This window comes from Lissotriton helveticus, chromosome 7 (genome assembly GCF_964261635.1).
Source record: "Lissotriton helveticus chromosome 7, aLisHel1.1, whole genome shotgun sequence".
Taxonomy (NCBI): domain Eukaryota; kingdom Metazoa; phylum Chordata; class Amphibia; order Caudata; family Salamandridae; genus Lissotriton; species Lissotriton helveticus.
In genome coordinates this window covers 4,167,376-4,190,535 of record NC_136068.1, presented here as the reverse complement: position 1 = coordinate 4,190,535, position 23,160 = coordinate 4,167,376, and the positions used below count along the sequence as shown (strand labels likewise).

The following is a 23,160-nucleotide window of genomic DNA, read 5'->3' as shown; positions in this document are numbered from 1 at the left end:
TCAATGTCCGTGTTGCTTGTTCCTCCCCCAGCCCGCGTTGTCTGTGTTGCTTGTTCCTCCCCCAGCCCGCGTTGTCTGTGTTGCTTGTTCCTCCCTCAGACCCCGTTGTCTGTGTTGCTTGTTCCTACCCCAGCCTCATGTTGTCTCTGTTGCTTCTTCAATGTCTGTGTTGTTTGTTCCGTCCCTGCCCCCTGTTGTCTGTTGATACTTTCCTATCTCACCGCTCTGTTGTCTGTTGTATCTTTCCCGTTGTCTGTGTTGCTTCTGTTCCTCCCACCTCCCCTTGTTTGTATTGCTTCTTCCCCCTCCCACCCCTCATCTGTTTCTTCTTCCCCTCCCTCCCGTTGCCTGTGTTGCTCCCCTTTCCTCTCCAACTTGCCGGCACTGGCTGCAGCATAGTGCTTCTTTATTGTCCCATTGACTGTTCCATCCTTCCCTCCTTCCTTTTGTCTTTGTTGGCTGTTCCCTGTTATTTTCTGTGTTGCCCGTTCGCCACCACCTTCCCTCCCGTTGTCTGTGACCTATTAGCTTTGCCAATGCTTGTCCTGGTGTAATCTATGCTCTCCCTGCCAATATTCCCTTGGGTAGAGTATGGCTGTCTATAATTGTAGTATATATCAAACCAGAGCACTGTACAGTACACCACACACAGATTGAAACAAGGCGTGCAAAAAAGGAAGCCAGTAGGACACATAAGGCTTGCATTATTGGTCTAGGTTTGACTGGTCTGGTGTGAGCCGGAGTCCTTTTAGTTTATTAAGGAGAACCAAGGAGATTAGCAGCTTGAGATCGGGACCTGGGTATCTGTGATATTCAAGTTTAAGCATGTCATGAACTGCTTCGGTGTTCGAGTTTGCCCCTATTTGGGTTTCCAGTTCTGGGAGACAACAAGATCTAGAAGGGGCTGCCACTGGTAAAGAGTAAATGCCGACCCAGACCACAGCACCTGTGCCTTCCACTTACAACCGTGAGGGTAACGTTCGCTCGCAGAAATTAGACTTTTTTTCCATCACGTGTGGGAGGAGATCTTTTATGCCCAAGCCGTCCTGCCGACACATTCCGATGTGCTGAGGGTCGTTTGCAACATGAAGGGCAAAAATGTTATGTAGATATTCTGTTCTGCTTAGGACTATTAGGACATGTGCTTAAATATGAAACGTTTCATACTTACAATGTTTTTTCTCCTTGAAATGTGCTGATGGTTCAAATCCCCAAAAAGACAAAACCCCTTATCACATTATTCATGTGTGTCTGGTAGGTCTCTAATCCATTTGTTTTAAGTGTTTTCTCCACACCATGCAGGTTTGGGTTACATTGCAACTTTTCAGAAAGGTTTTTGGTTTTGCTTGCTTTTTGGCTTTTACTGTGAGATGCCTTTTTTCCCCCACAGTACGGATTAGGCCTGTGCTAGTACTTCTCCTCTTTTCTTGCTTCAAGAATTGCATGGTTACTGATCCTCTGATGTCAAACTGCCCCACTGCCCTCTAGCATGCGCCCCTCCCCTCATTCCCACTCACCGTAATTTTGCTGTTTTTCTCTCTTGGCACATATGTAATCTCTCTGTTCGAGGCATGTGGGCTGCTGAATTCATATCTGTGCATAGATCGCCGCCTAGTGTTGGGTCCGGATGATTGCACCTTGTTGTCCTGGAAGAGTCTTCGAAGTATCACGAGATAGCTGGCTCCACCCCTGGACTACAGTGCGTATTTTCATCTTCTCCATCCTCAGATTGTTTTTTTCCGCCATTGGGTTCGGAGGTTATTCCTATACTCCAACTTCGGAATCGAAACTAAACTTTTCTAGAGGCCAAAATGCCTTCGACTGTATTGTTCTCGCTCGGTACTTCCTGACTCAATCAAACTTTCCATCTCGACCCGGTCGTCGGCACGGGCCGTTGGGCCTTTTTGACGCCACGTGGGCCTGCTGTCGATGGAAAGGAGCCCGTTCAAAAGGTGCCCACAATGCCACTCCAAGTTCCCGCATACTGACAAACACACAGTATGCAACAAGTGCCTATCTCCAGACCACAAGGAAGAAACCTGCCCAGCCTGTGCCCAATTCCGTTTGAAGAAAAACATCCGGATTCGACGGGCCGCTAGGCAAGAGATGCAGCGACAGGCACCGGAACCAGACAACATCTTCGATGATGAACAAGACCTTCCAGAAGCGGAAGATTCGGATCTAGAGATCGTCACCGTCGAGGACCAATCGGACTCCGATGACGAAATCCCACCGGGGCAAACCGTGAGTACATTGCCCCCGACACCGATTAGCCCGTTACAGAAGGCTCCGGTCGAGACATCGCCTAAAGGCCTTAGTCAAGATCCAAAAACTCATTCAGCAGCCCTGCCGTCCGGCTTGGCTCCAAAAATAAAGATTAAGCCTTCAGAGACTCCAGGTCCAAGTAACGTTATTCCCAAGGTCGTCGACCCGAAGGGCGTCGAACCGAAAAAGGCCGTACAGCCTAAGGGCGTCGACCCGAAGAAGGCCGTCGAGCCAAAGGGCGCGAACCAAAGAAGGCCGTCGAGCCAAAAAGCGCCGAGCCAAAGAAGGCCGCCGAGCCAAAGAAGGCCGCCGAGCCAAAGAAGGCCGCCGAGCCAAAGAAGGCCGCCGAGCCAAAGAAGGCCGCCGAGCCGAAGACCGCCGTACTGAAGAAGGCCGTCAACCCAAATAAGGCCGCTGTGCCGAAGGTCGCCGAACCGAAGAAGGTCATCGACACAAAGGGTGTCGTACCAAAGCCTGTGGTCCAGCCAAAGACTGTCATCGAGCCAAAGAAAGGCATCGAATCAAAGACAAGTGCTCCTAAAACACCGGTCGATCCGAAAAAAATCATCGACTCGACAAAAGACAGTCAACCTAAAAAAGCTGTCGAGCACAGAAAACGTATCGAACCTAAAGATCTGGTCGATCCCCAATCAGTCGTCGACCCGGACAAACAGGCCGAGCCGAGAAAGAGCAATAAGGCACCGAAAGTCGTCGAACTGTGGTAAATAAATAAATAATACCTCTATTTTTGAATAAATAAATGAATAACAGATAGCTCAATAAATAAGAGTCAAGATTCGAGGTAGTAGGAGTTTTGCAGGTTTAATACAGCATAAGGACAGGAACAGGACAACCTGCACAGGAATAGGATGGCAGCGCTGCCGGGGGCAGAATCGGGACAAGGACCAGGATAACTTTTTAATAACAGTACATGAGCATATATACATAACGCAAACACATAGCATTACATTGCAATAGGCGTAGCAGTGGGTGGAGCAATAGGCGTGACGCGTAGCAGTCGCGAAAGATAAGGGTGAAAGTAGGTGTAACAGGGCGTATACATAGACATGTGATGCAAACGTAACAGAATATGTCATGAATGGGGCGGAAACATGGAGGGGGCTACCTAAGGAGCCGGGACCTCTAACCTGATGGTGCGCGCAAACTGGCAATGACGTATTACTAGGAGAAGCTGGGGGCTACGAACTCTGTGCTAGGAGCAGAGACTGAAGTCTGGAGAGTCAGGGCGACATGTACCTAAGCAGTATCTAGTATCTGATGTTTAGAGAACATGTTGATATAAACTATAAGTCAGGAGGGGAAAGGCTAACTTGATTCTAAGACTGGAGCATGCATTATTCTACATGTAGTGCGTGATGAAGAATATTAAATGATCATTAAATGCAGTATTTCTCTAACGTGGAGACGTGAAGGCTAGACAATGACGGAAACTATTGATGCAGTTCAGTAGCTTAGGAATGCAGAGAAGGAGGACTGAACTGATAACTGGAATCATAACATACTCTTGGCAGACTCAGAGGCAGAGCCAGGCTGAACCGGGCACTGCAAGGCAGGAAGTAAGTGAAGGGTCGAGGAACACAGGCGGGGGCTGTATCGCTCCTCAGCGAGGCTTGGAAGACAGGAGCTGAATCTGGTGTCCGGGCCCTTTTGAGGCCTAGAAACGGGGACTTTACAATGAAATAACGTGCACACTGAGAAACGTGGCAACGTAGCTTTACATAGGCCTGATATTCGTAGTATTCACGAGAACTGGAAACTGACATACTAGAGGTGGACACAACTGTAATTGCGTCTTTAATCGAACATGGGAAATACATATGCATATTAATCATGCACAGATAACATACGATGGAGGACGCGTAGGGACACAGAACATGGCAAAATTTACTTTTCCACATTCCCTCCTTGTCACTACGCTTCCATCAGGAAACATCAATATTCATGATACCATCTATCATTTCATACAGTATCATTTGCTCGTCTCGAATTTTCTGGGAACGTGTTTTAGAACGGGACTTGGGACTAGGAATACAAGAGGTAGCACAAATGCCGCAAATCGCAGGGCCACATTGTATACAGAGGCAGCAGCTGAATATGATCGCTACTGCAATACCTAGAAAGGACAAGACTTTCCATCCCCAAGCGGAAATTATATTCCAGAACCAACCGGACCATGTCCAGGTGCCTGGATCTTGGTGTAACAGATGGGCAATTTTATGGAGTCTGGTTATAGCTGAATAAACAGACGGCGCGTTATTTGGAATGAAAATGCAGCAACTAGATCCGATGACTCTACAGGCCCCGCCCCTATCGGCCAATATGACGTCAAGGACGAGACGATTCTGGAGCACGACAATTCTCATAAAGGATTGTTCTTCGGTTAAATTACTTAGAGCAGAAGTAGTCTCAATTACTACTGCTTCGAGTGTTCTGGTTAATCTACGTATCAGTTTACTATTCACAACTGTACCTAAATAAGGGAAGACACCTTTATTGATATCTATATATTGTTCTAGAGCAGTTTCAGTATAATCGACAATCGGGAGGTTTCTCTTGTGTCTTGTATGTACTAGGTGGGAATTCCTATGGTAGTCGGGTGGGGCTAGAAAAACTGGTGGCAGTAGGAAGGCAATGTAACAGGTTCCCTCCCAATCGAGGGGCAGACGAACATATGCGGTCTGACCACAAACAAAATAAGAATGACGTGAAGCTTTGAAAATAGATTTCCCACTGTCACTATACTTGACAATAGTAGTACAATCACTATGTCCTACATGTACGGAACCATTATTTCTAACACATAATTCGCCTTTGACTGGTAGTACTGAAATAGCAGGTAAGTCTGGAGTGGAATCAGACTGGACATTCAGGACCATAAAATTCGAAGAATAATTACCTAAATTGTAAACTTCATTTTCTAGATCTAACCCTGTTCTGTGGGGAAGACCTTGCTTGTCTGGAAAACATGTACTGTTAAGAAAAGACATATCTGTTAAAGATGACGTTAACGTGGACCATGCTCCACACGAACCATTATGTGAGAATGGATAAGGAAAGAGTGGCAGAACTCCCTTCGGTGTCTGGAAAGGGGGGAGTCGACCACACACCCAACAATTAGTGGCATTGCTGGTCTGATGTGAATAATGTAACATGCGGATAAAAGAGTTGTTACGCATAGCGAGGCGGTAAGAGAGTTCATGAGGAGGCAGATCACTAAACGTGTGCTCTACTGTAACATTAGAAGACTTATTTACATGAGAAACTGGAAAATACAGGTAAAATGCATAACTGGTGCAGGAAATCATAATGCTGAGAAATAATATGAAACTTAGAAAAACGATACATCGGATTGAGTTTTGACTAACTCTCTCACTATGGGGGTCTATTTTATACATGTCAGAAACCGGTCTAACCGTTTCACCTAGGGGAGGACTTAGACAATCAAACTGGCTGACTTATTTTACTAGACCTTAACTTGAGCTTATACTCCTGTTGCAGAGTTTTCTCTAACAGGGAGGGTGCAGTATCAATGTCTTTTGCGGGACAGTCCTTAAGAATAGTACTTTGGCAGTCTTTAGAATCCTGGGAAATGTTCTTTGAGACTGGCTTCAATCCATAAAAATTTTTAATATGCGAAAGATGCACCCAGCCTTTGCGTCCCTCCAACTTCACGGCTGTACGGGTGGCGAGGAGGACCTGTCGGGGCTCCTTCCAGCGAGGCTCCAGCGGACTTGAGCGATCGAAATTTCGCACTAGGACCATGGATCGGGGAACGATTTCATGCGGTGCCACCTCGGTATTGTCTGGAAATGCGGCGGCAACCTGTGAACGACAAGAGTTGAGGGCAGACATCAAGGAAGCTAGGTAATCTGTCAGCATATTACTTGAAACATCGGTAATACTTCGAGGTCTAGGTGTACCCCACATGTTAGGGGGGCGGCCGAAAACGACCTCATACGGGGACAGACCTGATCTGGAATGTGCGACCATGCGCATATAGAACAAAGCGACAGGCAGAGCTACTAGCCAGTCCACACCTTTCTCTTGACAAACCTTTGCAATTCGGATTTTCAGGGTCTGATTATGTCTCTCTACGAGACCGGCTGCTTCAGGATGGCGTACACAATGGAACTTCCACTGGTACCCTAACAACAGGGAAACATGCTTCATGAGTTCAGATGAGAATGGCTGGCCGTTGTCAGAATATACGACTCTAGGGAGTCCATAACGGGGGAAGAACTCACGAACCAACTGCTTGGCAGTGGTCGCGGCTGTGTAATCTGGAACTGGATATGCCTCCGTCCATCTGGACAAAGCGCATACAACTACAAGGACATACTTGAAACCTCAACATCGCTCCATCTGAATGTAATCCATCTGGAGGACTTCAAAAGGGTGGTCAGGGGGCTGGAATCCACCTTGTTCCACCGGGACACTTTTACCTGGATTAAACTGACAACATATCATACAGATACGGACTTTCTGCTTGGCTGCAGCTCGTAAATGCTTGTTGAACCAAATGTTCTGGATACTGTCTAACATTGCTTTTTCTCCTAGATGTGCTGGACTATGTGCGGTATTGATAATGACTTGAACCATAGAGTCGGGGAGAAACCATGTGGCTCTACCCTTCGTTACCCATCCCTGATCTGTCTGGACCCCTCCTTGTTCGGACCATTTCTTGATTTCATCGGGAGCAGCATGTAACTGGATATCTATGACATCTTGAGTAGGGTCCTTAACTGTCATACAGGTAGTCAGATCTGGAGTGTATGTCGGTGTCTTATTAACTGGAACGTCTGGAGTCTGAGCTGTAAGCTTGGCTGTGCGATCTGCTAGATCATTACCTTGGGAAATAGTGTCAGTAACTTTCGTATGTGCTTTGCACTTCATGATAGCAATGGATGTCGGTAAATGTATTGCATCTAACAGAGCCTGAATAAGGAGACCATGCAGAATCTTGGTTCCATGAGAAGTCATGAAACCTCTTTCTTGCCAGAGCACTCCGAAGTCGTGTACAACTCCAAATGCGTAACGTGAATCGGTGTAAACATTAACTTTCAGGTTCTTGGCGTGTATGCAGGCTTGTGTCAGAGCAACTAGCTCTGCTGCTTGAGCAGACAGGGTGTCAATACGGTGTGTTTCAATAACTTCAGTGTCGGTAGTCACTGCATACGCGGCTACTAGTTCTCCTGTACTTGTTCTCATGCATGAACCATCCACATAAAGTGTCAGGTCGGGATCTGGTAATGGAATATCTGTCAGATCTTGTCTTGGCTTTGTCATGATGCTAACTACTTCCACACAGTCGTGTGTGGCAGGATTTGGATTAACTGACGGTAACAGTGTAGCAGGATTTAAGACGTTGCAGCGTCTGATTTCTATGTGTGGCTGAAACAGTGTCAATTCATAACCTGTTAAACGTGCAATTGTTAAGTGCTGAGTTTGTGTTCGGTTTAAAAGAACTTCCACGGAGTGTGGAACTTGTACTGTCAGGGAGTGTCCTAATACTATGGAATCACTTTGTCTGATTGCTAGAGCTGTGGCTGCAACTGACTTGAGGCACGCAGGCAGAGCCTGGGCTACTGGATCTAATGTGCTCGAAAAATAAGCACAGGGCTTGTATTGTCCTGCTTGATCTTGTGTGAGGACAGATAATGCTGTACCTTCGCGTTCAGTGACAAAAAGTGTAAAAGGCTTACTGTAGTTCGGTGTAGCTAGAACTGGAGCTTGACATAGGGCTTTCTTTAACTCATTAAAACTAAGTGTATGTTCAGATGTCCAAGGGAGGACAGTCGATACGGCTGCCTCCTGTGTCGTTAACTGTATCAGTGGCTTGGCTAGAAATGCATACTGAGGAATCCATTGTCTGCAGTAAGAAGTGAGGCCAATAAAAGCACGTACCTCCTTCTGGGTCTTGGGCTGAGGAAGACTCGCTATTAACTGAATACGGTCAGGTGTCAACTGCCTACCCCTCTTGGACAGTAAGTGTCCTAAGTAGACCACTTGCTGGACACAGAATTGAAGCTTCGAAGGGGACACCTTGTGTCCCATCTCGGCTAGGAAATACAAGACTGTAAGTGATGCTCGCTCGCAAGCACGTTCAGAACGGGCTGTGATCAGGAGATCATCGACATACTGGAGCAGGGCAGTGTCAGTTGGCATGTGAATGTTGTCTAGTTGTCTCTTGAGTGCTTGACTATAAATACTAGGACTTTCTGTGAAACCTTGAGGAGCTCGTGTGAACATATAGCTCCTTCCATTTAAACAAAATCCGAAAAGAAACTGGCTGTCTGGATGAATGGGGACACTGAAAAACGCGTTCTTGAGATCTATGACAGTGAAAAATGAAGCTTCGGAATCAATGGCTGTCAATAGGGAAGAGATATCTGGGACAACTGGGTACTGGGGAATAATACATTTATTAAGCTCTCGAAGGTCAATCACTAATCGATATACTGGGGGTGCATTTGGATCAGTACGTTTCATGACAGGAATGATCGGAGAATTACATACATTGGAGTCAGTTTCTACAACTACTCCTTGAGCCATGAGCTCGTCAATAATTTTGGATAAGGCTGCTACAGCCTCAGGTGGCAATCTGTACTGTCTGATTCGTGGTAACACTACACCTGGCTTGAGAGTCACACGATGGGGTGTGATTTGCATAAAACCAACATCAGTTGGACCTTGCGCCCATAGATGCTGCGGGACATTGGACAATCTGGGATCAAAATCTCGTAATACATAGTGACCCTTGAAGTCACGTAGGAACAATCGTATTCCCTCTGGGGAACAGCATATAACTGCACCTAACTCTTTCAGTGTTTTAATACCTAATAGATTTTCTGGACATGACTTAGTAAGTAACAGATCAGTAGTGCGGGACAATGGACCTACTTCTAGAGTAACTGGCTTTGATATTTCATTTACAATAGGTTTTCCTGAAAATCCAAGGGAAACATTTCTAGAGCCTGAGAGCGGAGCCCCTGGAACTTCGGCGTGACTGATGGTGGTCCTACTTGCCCCTGTATCAATCAGAAACTTTCTGTCTTTCCCTAGTACTTGACTATGAACATAGGGACCTTCTTGATCTACAGGTATCTCGATGAGAGGCAAGCCTACCTCCCTCTCTAGGCTGTTTCATGAATACGGTTGATACTCTGGATACTCGGACTGTGCATACTGATACATTTGCTGTGTAACATGCTGTGTTGCAGCAATAGGCTGCGGTGCTGTAACTGTCTGTGGTGCATTCTGTGACTGCGGAGCCTGTGTAACTTGTTCTTGTCTAGGCGGACGTGGTCTTTCTTTAGTCTTACCGGTAGCTATGTTGTGTTTCAGAACTGCACACTCGTTTATAAAATGACCTGGCTGTTTACAATAATTGCAGTTTCCTTTAACGGGAGCTGCAGGATGACTGGCCTGATTCGGACCCCTTTTCTGACTGTCTTGAGGAACAGATTGTGCAACTAGCACTTTCATTTTCGTGTCTTTCATACGTTTCCTTTCATGTTCTTGTTCTTCTCTGATTCTATTCTGGTGATATTGAAGCATCTGTAACATCTGGGACGGGGTATTAGCTTGCCAGGTACTTTCGACCTTCAAAACTCGGTTTTTAATTTGTGGACTTGAATTCTCGACTAATTTAGTAACAAAAAGATGAGGGTATGACTCGCTACTTGTCTTGAGGCCACTGTTTATGGTAAAACATTTCTCAAATCTGGAATAGTAATCACTAATATCTTCGTCTTGTTTCTGTTTACAGGCTGAGATTGCATCCCAGTCTTCTTTTCTAGTTGTCAATAACCTAGGCAAAACTTGTATTAACAGTTCTGGTAATTCTTTACATTTATCTCCAAGACCGGTACCTGGTACTCGTGCCTTGTCTTCAGCTTCTAGGACTGCCCAATCGATCTTTTTCTCTCCCACCTCCCATTCTTTTTCCTTGAGTTTCTCATATACCCCTGCGGGCAACAGGACTTTTAACATTTTAATAATATCTGGATACGTGTATTCTCCCATACGCAGCATGTCTTTTAATTCTCGGTGGAACCCTGCTGGATCTTTATCATGACAGGGAATTAACTTTTTCATCTCTAAGAGTTCCATCTTTGTGATAGGGGTGTAAACAAACACTCGTTGCATTTCACCACCGTCTGTCTTAACTGGATGCACTTCTCGTAACGGATTCTGTCTGTCTATGTAAAAGGGTTTACTTTCTGGGGGTGAGACATGAACAAAATGCGGGTTCAAAAACATACTATATTTGTGGCGCTGTTCTAGAATGACACTAATTAAATCGGTACCTAAACCTTTCCATCTATACTGGAGTAACTCGTTCAGGACATCGTGTAACGGACCTGGATCAGAATGTTGACCCTCATACAATGTAATGAGGTACTGGATCATATACATACCCACCAGTCGCTGCTCGGCTGGGGGCAATTTCAGAAACATTTGTGCCACTATTTCGTCTGGAAAAGTGGTAGAATCAGTAGTCCATCGGACTGCTGATCGGACTAGTTCTTGTTCATGCATGGTACTTAACTCACTATAACCGATTCGTGATTTCAGAATGTGATCGGTAGCTTGAAATACTTGTTCTAGAGAACCTTGTTCTGGTGCTGGATGATGAAAAATTGACTTGTGTTCTAGGCGCAAATGGCGATCTGGAAATCTAGATTTTCCTACATACGCTATTCTGTCGGGATTCTCGTCCTCTACCTCTTCTGTAGAAGAGTCATTTTCTTTCTCGCTTACTTGTGCTTCTTTACGTTGTTCGTGTACCCTTATTATTTCTTTACGGATTTTCTTGTACATACTCTCTATACTACTGATAGTCTTGTGCTTACCCTCGGCTATATTATCACTCCACCTTGTCAGGACTTTCATTTCGGCTCGATCTTTGGTCGGATAATCTTGTTCTCGTATTAAACAATTAATCAGAAACTTTAATAGCATGAGCTGGACTTCAACTTTTCTTTGGCACATGACGTCACTAATACTTTCTGGATCATTCCCTGTACGGATGAAACAATATATTCTGTCTAGATCCTCTTTCATATCTGGTAGGGTGACTAGATACTCGGTCACCTTTCTCACGCGTAATGAATATAATACCATATTATCCTCGCCTGGGACTGGATCATAGCCACATTCGTTAAGGGCTTTTCTTATTTCTGCAACAGACTGATATCTGGGCGTACGCTGTGACGCTTGTGCATGTAATTCGGCTAACGTTAAACGCTTGTGTGGCGGCGGGGTTTGAGGAGGACCTCCTCCTGCGGCCCCTAAACTAGAGTCGTCTACTGATGCTCTTCGTCCTGGCAGAGTGGGAAATGGAAATGCAGACTGGACTTGTATGGCGGGCTGGACCGGGGGTACCGTAACAGGTACTCCGGTGTCTGGAGGAGCGGGAAGTGCCTGATTTACAGGGACTGGCGGAGTAGTAACAGGATTTGCATATTCTGGGACTGTGTCGTCCAAATAGGACGAAATGAAAATATCAGCTGCGGTCGGTTTGTGACGTAGCTTGGTCGGAACTAATGGTGGCGGGAAATTACTGGATGCCTCCGGGGTCGCTTTTGGCAAGCCCTCGGCAAGAAGAGGATACATACCCTTAATAAGGGCATGCCTCTGTCTGTCTGACTGTTCGGTTTTAACTCGTTCACCAATCTCGATTAATTCCCTTTCTTGGGCTCGTTCCAAGGATTCTCTACTTAATTCTGACTTTCTGATTTCTTTTTCGGTTCTTTTATGAGATTCTTTGCGCCATAACTCGATGGCATCTTTCTGTGACTGTCTGGCTTTCTTTTTCCATAATGCTTCTTCTACTCTCATGATGCACTCGGCATCCCATGTACCCGATACGGGCCATCTATACTTTTCCTCTAACTGTTTGGTATACTCGACCCATAAATCTAGATACAATATGGCGCTTATGCCATGCTTCTGATACATGAAATGACCTGGACTGTCCCTAGGCGGGACAGGAACTGCTGCTTCTAGCAGACCTTTTCTAGTTCTTAACTGACGCAGTTTTGAAAAGAGCGGCATGACTGAACTATAATCTGGACACAATACAATACACAATAAACACGAGAATCACTTCGCACTCATACCACGACATTAAAATACATGAAGAACATTATGAATAACAGTTCGAACAGAATACCACCTGGAATACGGAAAACAGAATACATGAATTTTCTCGAGAACAGAACTGACTAGAACAGGAACTAGATGCACTGCTGAAACAGTACGAAACTTACCGGTCTCATACAGAGACACGTCAGGACCCGTATCCACCGAAGTGGGCACTTCGTTTGTGGGACTGTGTACCACCAACCCACGGACCAGAGTCAATTAGATTGACCCTGTCTAGATACTACCCCAGCAATGGTACTCACCGGGCAGTAAGAACGGAAGGCCTCAGACTGGACTGGACTGCTTCGACGCCGGACGGACGAACTTCGGACTTCTGTTACGGGTGGGCCTCCGGATACCTCGGACCTTGGACTCTCAGCTTGGGCTCTGGTCGGGACTCGCCGCGTTCCTCCACCGTCTCGTCTGGATGCTGGACCGCCTCCTCCGTCTCCTCCGTGGGCCTGAGGGATACTTGAAGCAGAAATATCTGCCGGTGCGCAGAAGAGTTCCGTCACGACTGCAGAGGGTCAGGGGGTCGGCGTGGCTTCACCGACGCGTGGGGAAAGGGCAAGTCCCTGTTCGGGCGCCATTATGTGGTAAATAAATAAATAATACCTCTATTTTTGAATAAATAAATGAATAACAGATAGCTCAATAAATAAGAGTCAAGATTCGAGGTAGTAGGAGTTTTGCAGGTTTAATACAGCATAAGGACAGGAACAGGACAACCTGCACAGGAATAGGATGGCAGCGCTGCCGGGGGCAGAATCGGGACAAGGACCAGGATAACTTTTTAATAACAGTACATGAGCATATATACATAACGCAAACACATAGCATTACATTGCAATAGGCGTAGCAGTGGGTGGAGCAATAGGCGTGACGCGTAGCAGTCGCGAAAGATAAGGGTGAAAGTAGGTGTAACAGGGCGTATACATAGACATGTGATGCAAACGTAACAGAATATGTCATGAATGGGGCGGAAACATGGAGGGGGCTACCTAAGGAGCCGGGACCTCTAACCTGATGGTGCGCGCAAACTGGCAATGACGTATTACTAGGAGAAGCTGGGGGCTACGAACTCTGTGCTAGGAGCAGAGACTGAAGTCTGGAGAGTCAGGGCGACATGTACCTAAGCAGTATCTAGTATCTGATGTTTAGAGAACATGTTGATATAAACTATAAGTCAGGAGGGGAAAGGCTAACTTGATTCTAAGACTGGAGCATGCATTATTCTACATGTAGTGCGTGATGAAGAATATTAAATGATCATTAAATGCAGTATTTCTCTAACGTGGAGACGTGAAGGCTAGACAATGACGGAAACTATTGATGCAGTTCAGTAGCTTAGGAATGCAGAGAAGGAGGACTGAACTGATAACTGGAATCATAACATACTCTTGGCAGACTCAGAGGCAGAGCCAGGCTGAACCGGGCACTGCAAGGCAGGAAGTAAGTGAAGGGTCGAGGAACACAGGTGGGGGCTGTATCGCTCCTCAGCAAGGCTTGGAAGACAGGAGCTGAATCTGGTGTCCGGGCCCTTTTGAGGCCTAGAAACGGGGACTTTACAATGAAATAACGTGCACACTGAGAAACGTGGCAACGTAGCTTTACATAGGCCTGATATTCGTAGTATTCACGAGAACTGGAAACTGACATACTAGAGGTGGACACAACTGTAATTGCGTCTTTAATCGAACATGGGAAATACATATGCATATTAATCATGCACAGATAACATACGATGGAGGACGCGTAGGGACACAGAACATGGCAAAATATACTTTTCCACAAAGGCAACAGTCGATCCAAAAAAGACTAAGCCAAAGAAGTCAACGACACAGCCACGTACAGTGGAAGAAGAACTCTTCCATCCAGATCCAACATATCAGAGGAACAGACAAAATTGTATATAAACCCTGAGACTGGTAAAGTCACAATCCTACACAGGAAGAAGAGGCCATCGGACACGGACTCTCATTCCCCCATTCCTCTAAAGAAAAATGACTTTGGGACTTCTCCCTCTAGACCTTTCATTCCTTTCTATACCCCACTATGCCTACTACGCCCTTTGCTCCTTACTCTCCTACACACTCAGATTACAATGAGGATAACAAAGGGGAAGGACCTCAAGATGATTATAACTATCCAGCGGATCCTAACCCTCAAAATGAGCCATATGATGATCAGACTGATCCATATGACACGCATCCCATCCCTGACACCTCCACATACCCAACAAAGCCGTCACCTACTGACGACACCATTGTCTTCAACCAGCTAATAGATAGGGCAGTGCAGTACCACAACGTAGACATGCACAATGACGCTATAGACGAAGACTTTTTATTGGACACATTCCCTACTTCAGAGAAAAATGTCAGAACACTTCCTATGTTGAAAGGGGTATTAAAACACGCGCCAGATATATTTAAAGATACAGCCAGGGCACGTGTGATCAATCCCAGGATTGAAAAGAAATCTAGAGCGACCCCGACAGACCCTGCTTATATCAGAGGTCAGTTACCATTAGACTCACTAGTAGTGGCCAACGCACGCAAACGGGCCAACTCACAGACAACACGAGAAGCTCCACCTCCTGATAAAGAGTCCAAAATACTAGAGGCCTCGGGTAAAAGAGTAGCATCCCAGGCCTCCAATTCATGGAGAATTGCAAATACACAAGCTCTACTAGCTTGTTACGACAGGGCACACTACGACCAGCTTGAAAGTTTGATGCAACATCTGCCTGAACCTTTCAAAGCCCAAGCTAATGATCTCATACAAGAGGGGAAATTCATTACAAACGCCTCCATCAAATGTGCGCTTGACGCAGCTGACATTGCAGCCAGGTCTATTAACACTAGCGTCTTATTACGCAGACAGGCATGGCTACGCATCTCTGGCTTTAAGAACGAGGTGCAATCCACATTCTTAACCAACCAGTCAATCAAGACTTCCTTTTTTGCCCTGCAGTTGACACCATTTTAGACAAAATGAAAAAGGATACAGAAACTGCAAAATCAATGGGTGCATTGCAGTTTCAACAACACAGAGGTTCCTCTCGACGCTCCTCTTACAGAGGAGCTACACGAGGCAATACTTCACAAGCCCCATCTACATACAAAAGCAACACACAAGGTTCCTTTAACAAGAACTCCAACAGAGGAGGTTATAGGGGCAACAATAATAAGGGAAGAGGACGTGGAGGCAATAACACCAGAGCCTCCACTGCCGCAAAACAGTGACTTCATCACACTACCTCCAGACCATTTAACACCGGTCGGAGGCAGAATCCAACAATTCCTACTAGTCTGGAACGCAATTACCACAGACAGGTGGGTGAGACAAATTATCCAGTATGGTTATTGCCTAGAACTCACTTCTACTCTACCCAACATACCACCCAGGCACCGTCCTATGTCCAAAGAACACATCACCCTGCTACAACAAGAGGTGAGATGCATGCTGGAAAAGGGGGCCATAGAGCCAGTCCCTCTCCAACACCAAGGGACGGAAGTATACGCACTATACTTCCTTATTCCAAAAAAGGACGGCTCTCTCAGACCAATATTGGACCTCAGACCCCTAAATCAATACATACTGTCGGAGCACTTCCACATGATCACACTACAGCAAGTGCTCCCGCTGCTCCAGCAAGGAGACTTCCTAGCAACATTGGACCTCAAGGATGCATATTTTCACATACCTATACATCCAGCTCACAGGAAATACCTCAGGTTCACAATAGAAGGTCAACACTACCAATTCAAGGTTCTCCCCTTCGAGGTAACCACAGCTCCACGAGTGTTTACAAAATGCTTAGCGACAGTAGCTACACATCTCAAGAGGCAACACATCCACATGTTTCCATACCTAGACGATTGGCTAATACAAGCAAAATCGTACGAACAGTGTGTAAGAGATACGTCTCAAACACTTCAGCTGCTACACAGCCTCGATTTTTCAATAAACTACCCAAAATCGCATCTACAACCATCCCACACACAGCAATATCTGGGAGCTACTATAGACACCTCAGTAGCAAAGTGTTGGAGGCCCATGTCAACAAAGTTCTTTCGGCCCACCTTATCCAGGCTAATATCTTGGACCCCTCCCAGAACGGCTTCCGTGCTGGCTACAGCACGGAGACCGCCCTTCTCTCCATGGCGGAACATCTTCGCACGGTGATGGATGCGGGGCAGACAGCGGCGCTCGTTTTATTAGACCTGAGCGCCGCGTTTGATACTGTCTCCCATCCCATCCTGTTGCATCGCCTGGAGGAGATTGGGCTGGGCGGCACTGCCCTCCAGTGGTTCCGCTCTTTCCTTGACGATCGTTTCTTTAGCGTTGCCCTGCCACCGTTCCAGTCCCAATTCCTTCCTTTGAAACAGGGGGTCCCGCAAGGCTCCTCGCTGAGCCCCACGTTGTTCAATCTATACGTGAGACCGCTGGCTGAGGTTGTCAAGCAATGGGACATGACCATGGTCTCATATGCTGACGACACTCAGCTAGCGGTTACGATCAGCGGGGATGCGGACCGGGATGCCCCCAGGTTTCAGAGCGGACTTAGGGCGGTGGCAAGCTGGATGAAGAACAACTGTCTCCAGCTCAACGCTAAGAAAACAGAGATCATGATCGTCGGTAGGAGGGCGCAACTGTGGGGGGACAGGTGGTGGCCTGCTGAATTGGGGCCGGTTCCCTGCCCGGTCACTGAACTAAAGAACTTGGGAGTATGGATGGACCCTGCTCTCAGTTTTGTGGGCCATTCGAAGAAAATCGCGGCCTGCTGTTTTGGCATCTTGCGGTCGTTGCGTCCCATTCTGAAGTTCTTTGACCATCGTACCAGGCAGCTGATAGTCCAGGCTACTGTGTTATCTCGCCTGGACTATGCAAGCTCTCTCCTGGCAGGGACCAATGTGGCTGAAATCACTCGCCTCCAACGTGTGCAGAATGCCGCGGCGAGAGCCATTGTCGGCTTACCCCGAACGAGTTCCGTCTCTGGCACACTGAGATCAATGCACTGGTTGCCTATCAAGGCAAGAATTCAGTTTAAAGTGCTGTGTCTGGCATTCAAGATTTTGAGGGGAGGGGGTCCGCAAATCCTTGCGGATCTTTTGTCCTGGTATGTTCCTACCCGTTCTTTGAGATCTCGGGGCCAAGCTCTTGCCGTGATCCCTCGATACAGGCTGTGTCGGGTTGGTGGTCGATCCTTCCGGGTCAGAGCAGCTGAGCTTTGGAACTCCCTCCCAGTCGAATTGCGGTTATTAGACGATCTGTTAGCTTTTCGTAAAGCGTTAAAAACTTTTCTCTTTTAACAAACCTCTTTGCTTTTATCTGTTGTGTTCCCTGTAGGTGTTGCATATTTCCTGCCATGCGCCAGGACGCCCCTTAGCTGGGGCAGCTGCGCGCAATACAAATATGTGTAACATAACATATCCAAACTCAGCAAGGATAGCCAGCATGCAGATGCTCATTCGCAAATTTCAGCCACGACACTCTTTGCCAGCTCGAGTCTTCATGCAGCTCATAGGCCTGATGGCGTCCTGCATATTCATTGTCACCCATGCCCGACTTCAAATGCGTCCACTGCAAGAGTGCCTTGCAAGACAGTGGAACCAAGTTCAAGGACAACTCAAAGACCTAGTGTTGGTAGACAGTCGCGCTTACAACTCTCTGCAGTGGTGGAACCCACAAAACCTTTCCAAGGGGCGACTGTTCAAAGAGCAAGTTCCACAAGTAGTACTAACAGCGGACGCGTCACTGACAGGCTGGGGAGCCCACCTACATCAATACACAGTCCAAGGGCTCTGGACAATCAAACAAAAGAAACTGCATATCAACCAACTAGAGTTGCTAGCAATATTTCTAGCCCTAAAAGCTTTCCAAAAATACGTGTACAACAAGACTGTGTTGATCCGGACGGACAACATGACAGCCATGTACTATATCCAGAAACAGGGAGGAACACACTCTCCACAGCTGTCCCACTTAGCACAGAGCATATGGAAATGGGCAATTCCAAAAAACATCTTTCTCCTGGCAGAACACCCTCCCAGGGAAGGACAATCAAGTAGCGGATCTGCTCAGCAGACACAGCCAACAGATACACGAATGGGAGATTCACCCCCAAGTTCTCCAGCCATTCTTCCAAAAGTGGGGGCACCCAGAGATAGACCTGATTGCCACAAAAGAACACTCAAAATGCCAGTACTTTTCCGCCAGGTTCCCACACCCATTGTCACAGGCCAATGCGATATGGATGAACTGGTCAGGCAGATTTGCGTACGCTTTTCCCCCAGCACCACTGATCCCGCTGGTGGCACGCAAACTACGACTACAGTCACTCACACTGATCCTAGTTGCTCCCACATGGGCGAGACAGCCATGGTACACAACGTTCCTGGAGCTTTCAGTAGTTCCTCATCAAAGGCTGCGCCTCGCACCCCATCTTCTAACTCAGAACCATGGAGAAATCAGACACCCAGATCCCAATCACATGAACCTAGGTGATCTGGCTCCTGAAGTCTTAGAATTTGGATACCTTAATTTGCCCCCAGACTGCATGAATATCAATAAGGAGGCAAGGAGACCAACCACACGAGCGTGCGATGCAGCTAAATGGAAGAGATTTGTTATTTACTGCAACAATAACCAAATCGACCCATTAGACGCTTCCATACAGAACATTATATGTTACCTACTGCATCTTCAAAGATGTAACTTAGCATACTCTTCCATACGACTACACCTCGCTGCTATAGCAGCATATCTCCAAAACAGACAACACCGTTCACTGTTTCGAGTACCAGCAATCAAGGCTTTTATGGAAGGTCTCAAAAGGGCGATTCCTCCAAAACACCCACCTTCACCAGTCTGGAACCTAAATATAGTACTCGCCAGACTTATGGGACCTCCTTTCGAACCTCTACACTCATGCGAATTGCAATTTCTAACATGGAAGGTGGCATTCTTGATTGCCATTACCTCACACAGGCGAGTCAGCGAGCTAAAAGCACTAACAATTCAAGAACCCTTCATGCAGATACATGCTAACAGGGTAGTACTTAGAACAAACCCTAAGTTTATGCCAAAGGTCATATCCACTTTCCATATTAATCAATCAATAGAACTGCCAGTGTTCTTCCAAAATCCACAGTCAGTAGCTGAAAGAGCCCTACACACACTAGATGTAAAGAGAGCTCTGCTTTATTATGTGGACAGAACTAAATCGTTCAGAAAAACCAAACAATTATTTGTTGCTTTTTCACCACAACATAAAGGGAATCCCATATCAAAGTCAGGAATAGCCAGATGGATAGTGAAATGCATTCAAATATGTTATCAAAAAGCTAAACGCACGTTAACTGTCCCTCCAAAAGCACTCTCTACGCGCAAAATGGGGGCATCCTTGGCTTTCCTAGGGAATATTCCTCTTGAAGACATGTAGAGCAGCCACATGGTCTACTATACACACTTTAACAAAACACTACTGTGTAAACGTGCAAGCAAAGCAGCAAGCTGCCGTAGGCCAGGCTGTCCTCAAAACTCTTTCAAACTGCTGCAGCTGGCACAGGTGGCCACCGCTAGAGGAGATACTGTTATTCAGTCTATGCACAGATATGAATTCAGCAGCCCACATGCCTCGAACGGAATATACTACTTACCAGTATGCATCTGTTCTTGGCATGTAGGGCTGCTGACATTCACATCGCCCGCCCTCCTCCCCGGTGCCTGTTGCAGCTGCAGCATTATCTTTTGCATGGCCATCTCCTACTTTACTTTCTCCATCTCTGCCACAATGGCAAAAAACAATCTGGGGATGCAGTCGATGCCCATGCGCACTGTAGTCCAGGGGAGGAGTCACCTATCTCTTGATACTTCGAAGACTCTTCCAGGACAACAAGGTGCAATCATCCGGACCCAACACTAGGCGGCGATCTATCCACAGATACGAATGTCAGCAGCCCTACATGCCAAGAACAGATGCATACTGGTAAGTAGCATATTCCTTCCAGCCATATGTCAGAAGTGCGCCAAAGGCAAGCCCGTCTATGCCTGTTGGCGCTTGGACCGCACCCAGCACCAGGAACCTGGGTTCTCCCGCCCCCTGCAGATACACTGCTGCTGAACCCTGAGCCCTGGACCCCAAACCTTGCAATAACTACTGCCGCTCTTCCCTCATTCAACTTTAGGACCTTTCACGTTCCAGCACTCTCTTCTCCTGCAACACAGGAGTGAAAGCACAATGACCATCACCACACTACCCACACCTACCATGACTGCTCCGGAACAACTCCACTGCCTCCTGTTCAGTGTAGAATCACTGCAAGCACGCCTCTGAGATCTGGGACATCATCACCTCCCTCACCCTGACAACGTTTTTGTCACAGAAACCTGGCATAACCACGCAGCAGCCCCTAACATGGCTACAAATAGTACACCGAGAACGCACCAACAAACAAACAGGGAGTTGGAATCGCCATCATCCAGATCCAATGCACCACCACCGCAGATGACACCAGCCCAATCATGGATCACCTCAATTTCCAACTCCATGTCAATGGCAAAATTACTATCACCTACAGACCTCCAGGACTACGCCCCAGCTTCTGCAGCGCCATTCCGGATTTCGTTGCCTAGGCGAATCCAAGCACTAAATCTTCCTCGGTGACCTCAGTTTTCACCTCCTCAACCTCCACGACCTGAACAGCTCCAACCTCTTCGGAAGCATAAACATCAGCCTGACATAACTAGTCACCGACCCCTCACACCACACAGGACACACGCTCGGCCCCATCTTCACGGCCAACGACTGAGTCAAATACAACCATGTCACTGAGCCTACCTGGACAGACCATGCCAGTGTCCACATCACCATTTCAGGATCCCCCGGCACCACCTGTATTGTGCTGATGGTAAAGGTGGTGTGTGTATGGAATGTGTTCCCATCCACAACTGGAAAATCGATCCCAAGAATAAAAGACTTCAAAGTGGTAATCAACGTTGGCTTCAACTGCGTTGGCTTCAACTGCGAAGATAAACGCACCACCTGCATTGATAAGTCCAAGATGCGTTACATGTGCTTGGACCGTAGGTCTGCAGTTAATTGGAATGACGACAGGTGCTGCCGCCATAAATAAAATAGAAAGGAATACAAAGTGCAACACAAACACAGGTAATCTTTTTAAACTTTCGAGCTTAAAAAACCACAGCTAGGTGCTTCCTGAGCACTGTGGAGGATTTATCACGAACCCCATGGACGTCTCCGGTGGTAGGTGGAAGGGGTACTATGGACACGTAAGAAATACTCAGAATACCTGTGTAAAGGGTATTATGGACACATAAGAAATACTCAGGATACCCATAAATAAGTACCAGGCCAAACGTTGGTTGCGCCATGTTGTAGGGATTCTGTTCAGGAGCAGAACTATGCCTGGGATCACAGAGCGTCCGTATGTAGGAACTGAGTCTCCATACCACATCAGTACCCAGGAGCCCCAATCCAGACTAGCTCAGTGAATCACCTGGCTTCCTAACCTCCCCAGAGTAACAGGTCAGTTGGCACTTCAAAACACAACACTCTAGTCCCCTCAGGGACACCATGGTAACGGGTCACCACCTTTCGTTCGCTCACTCTGCATGTCCAAAATATACAGAAAGGAGATACAAGAACAGTTTAAAATACTTATTGAAACTATTGTGCTCTATTATGAAGCAACTGTGCCGCAACTAGAACACATACAAAACTTGGTATTGTAATTGCCATCACCAATAAACCGTACACAGTGAAAAGCCCTATCATGGTTGTTGGTTTATTTGCCCAAGCCTAGCCTCACAATAATGTATAAAGATCTCGGGGTTGGTACCGGCCCCATACCTGGCATTTGCCGTTAGCCAGTCTGCATCTCAGATTGCATACAGCTGGCGCTCTCTTCCAGGGACCTCTCCTCTTCTAGAAATTCTCCTCTCTATTTTCAAAATGTATTTATTTATTTATTATTTATTCATTTATTATAACACTTATAAAGCGCGCTATTACCAGTCGGTGTCCTGGCGCTGAAGTGATAATCCCCAGGGAGAGAGTTTTCAGGAACTAGAGGGAAAAGAGCCATGTTTTTAGATCCCTTCTGGATGCCAACAGATTCTCATTCTGTTTAAGGGAAAGAGGGAGGGAATTCCACGCCACCTCTGCTCCCCTAACAAAACTCCTTTCGCCCCACCGCGCCTTCCTGATCCGGGTCGTTTTAACCAGCCCTAGACTGACCGACCTAAGTTGTCTACCTGGTCTGTACCATTGAAAGCGATCCTGAAGGAACTGAGGGCCAAGACCGTGTAATGCCTTGAAGACTATACAGAGGGCCTTGAACAGAATCCGCTTCCGCACCGGGAGCCAGTGCAGCTTCTCCAGCTCCTTGGTAACTGAGGAAAACTTGGGCAGTCCCCCAATAAGGCGGGCGGCCGCATTTTGTAGGACCTGAAGTTTGTTGAGCACCCCCTGTTGTGCCTCGAGGAAAAGACTATTGCAGTAGTCAAAGCGTGAGAGTACAAGAGCTGTCACCACCGTCTTTCTGTTTCCCTCTGGTAGGAAGGGGAGAACCTTCCTAATAATTTTCAGGGTCCAATGTATGGAGGAGCTCAGTGCCTTGACTTGGGGTTTGAAGGAGAGTTGGTTGTCGATAATGACACCGAGATTCTTCACCTTCGAAACCGGACAAGGTGGCG

The 23,160-nt window shown here is 46.8% G+C and overlaps 3 protein-coding genes across 3 annotated transcripts in view; 2 read left to right on the top strand and 1 right to left on the bottom strand.

Moving 5' to 3' along the window:
• Nucleotides 1–23,160, top strand: part of APOE (apolipoprotein E) — a 632,892-nt gene that overhangs the window by 209,072 nt on the left and 400,660 nt on the right. The window lies entirely within an intron of this gene.
• Nucleotides 1–23,160, top strand: part of TOMM40 (translocase of outer mitochondrial membrane 40) — a 145,636-nt gene that overhangs the window by 71,101 nt on the left and 51,375 nt on the right. The gene's annotated exons all lie outside the window — the stretch shown is intronic.
• LOC144766555 (uncharacterized) lies at nucleotides 6,245–10,709 on the bottom strand. The gene is made up of 2 exons (XM_078650360.1): nucleotides 9,860–10,709; nucleotides 6,245–7,619 (listed from the first exon to the last, which is right to left on the bottom strand). Exon 2 carries the CDS (start codon nucleotides 7,570–7,572, stop codon nucleotides 6,634–6,636), a length of 939 nt encoding a protein of 312 aa, XP_078506486.1. The 5' UTR covers nucleotides 7,573–7,619; nucleotides 9,860–10,709; the 3' UTR covers nucleotides 6,245–6,633.

Coding starts and splice junctions, on each gene's coding strand:
- LOC144766555 (XM_078650360.1), bottom strand. CDS start 7,572: ATGACAAAGCCAAGACAAGATCTGACAGATATTCCATTACCAGATCCC.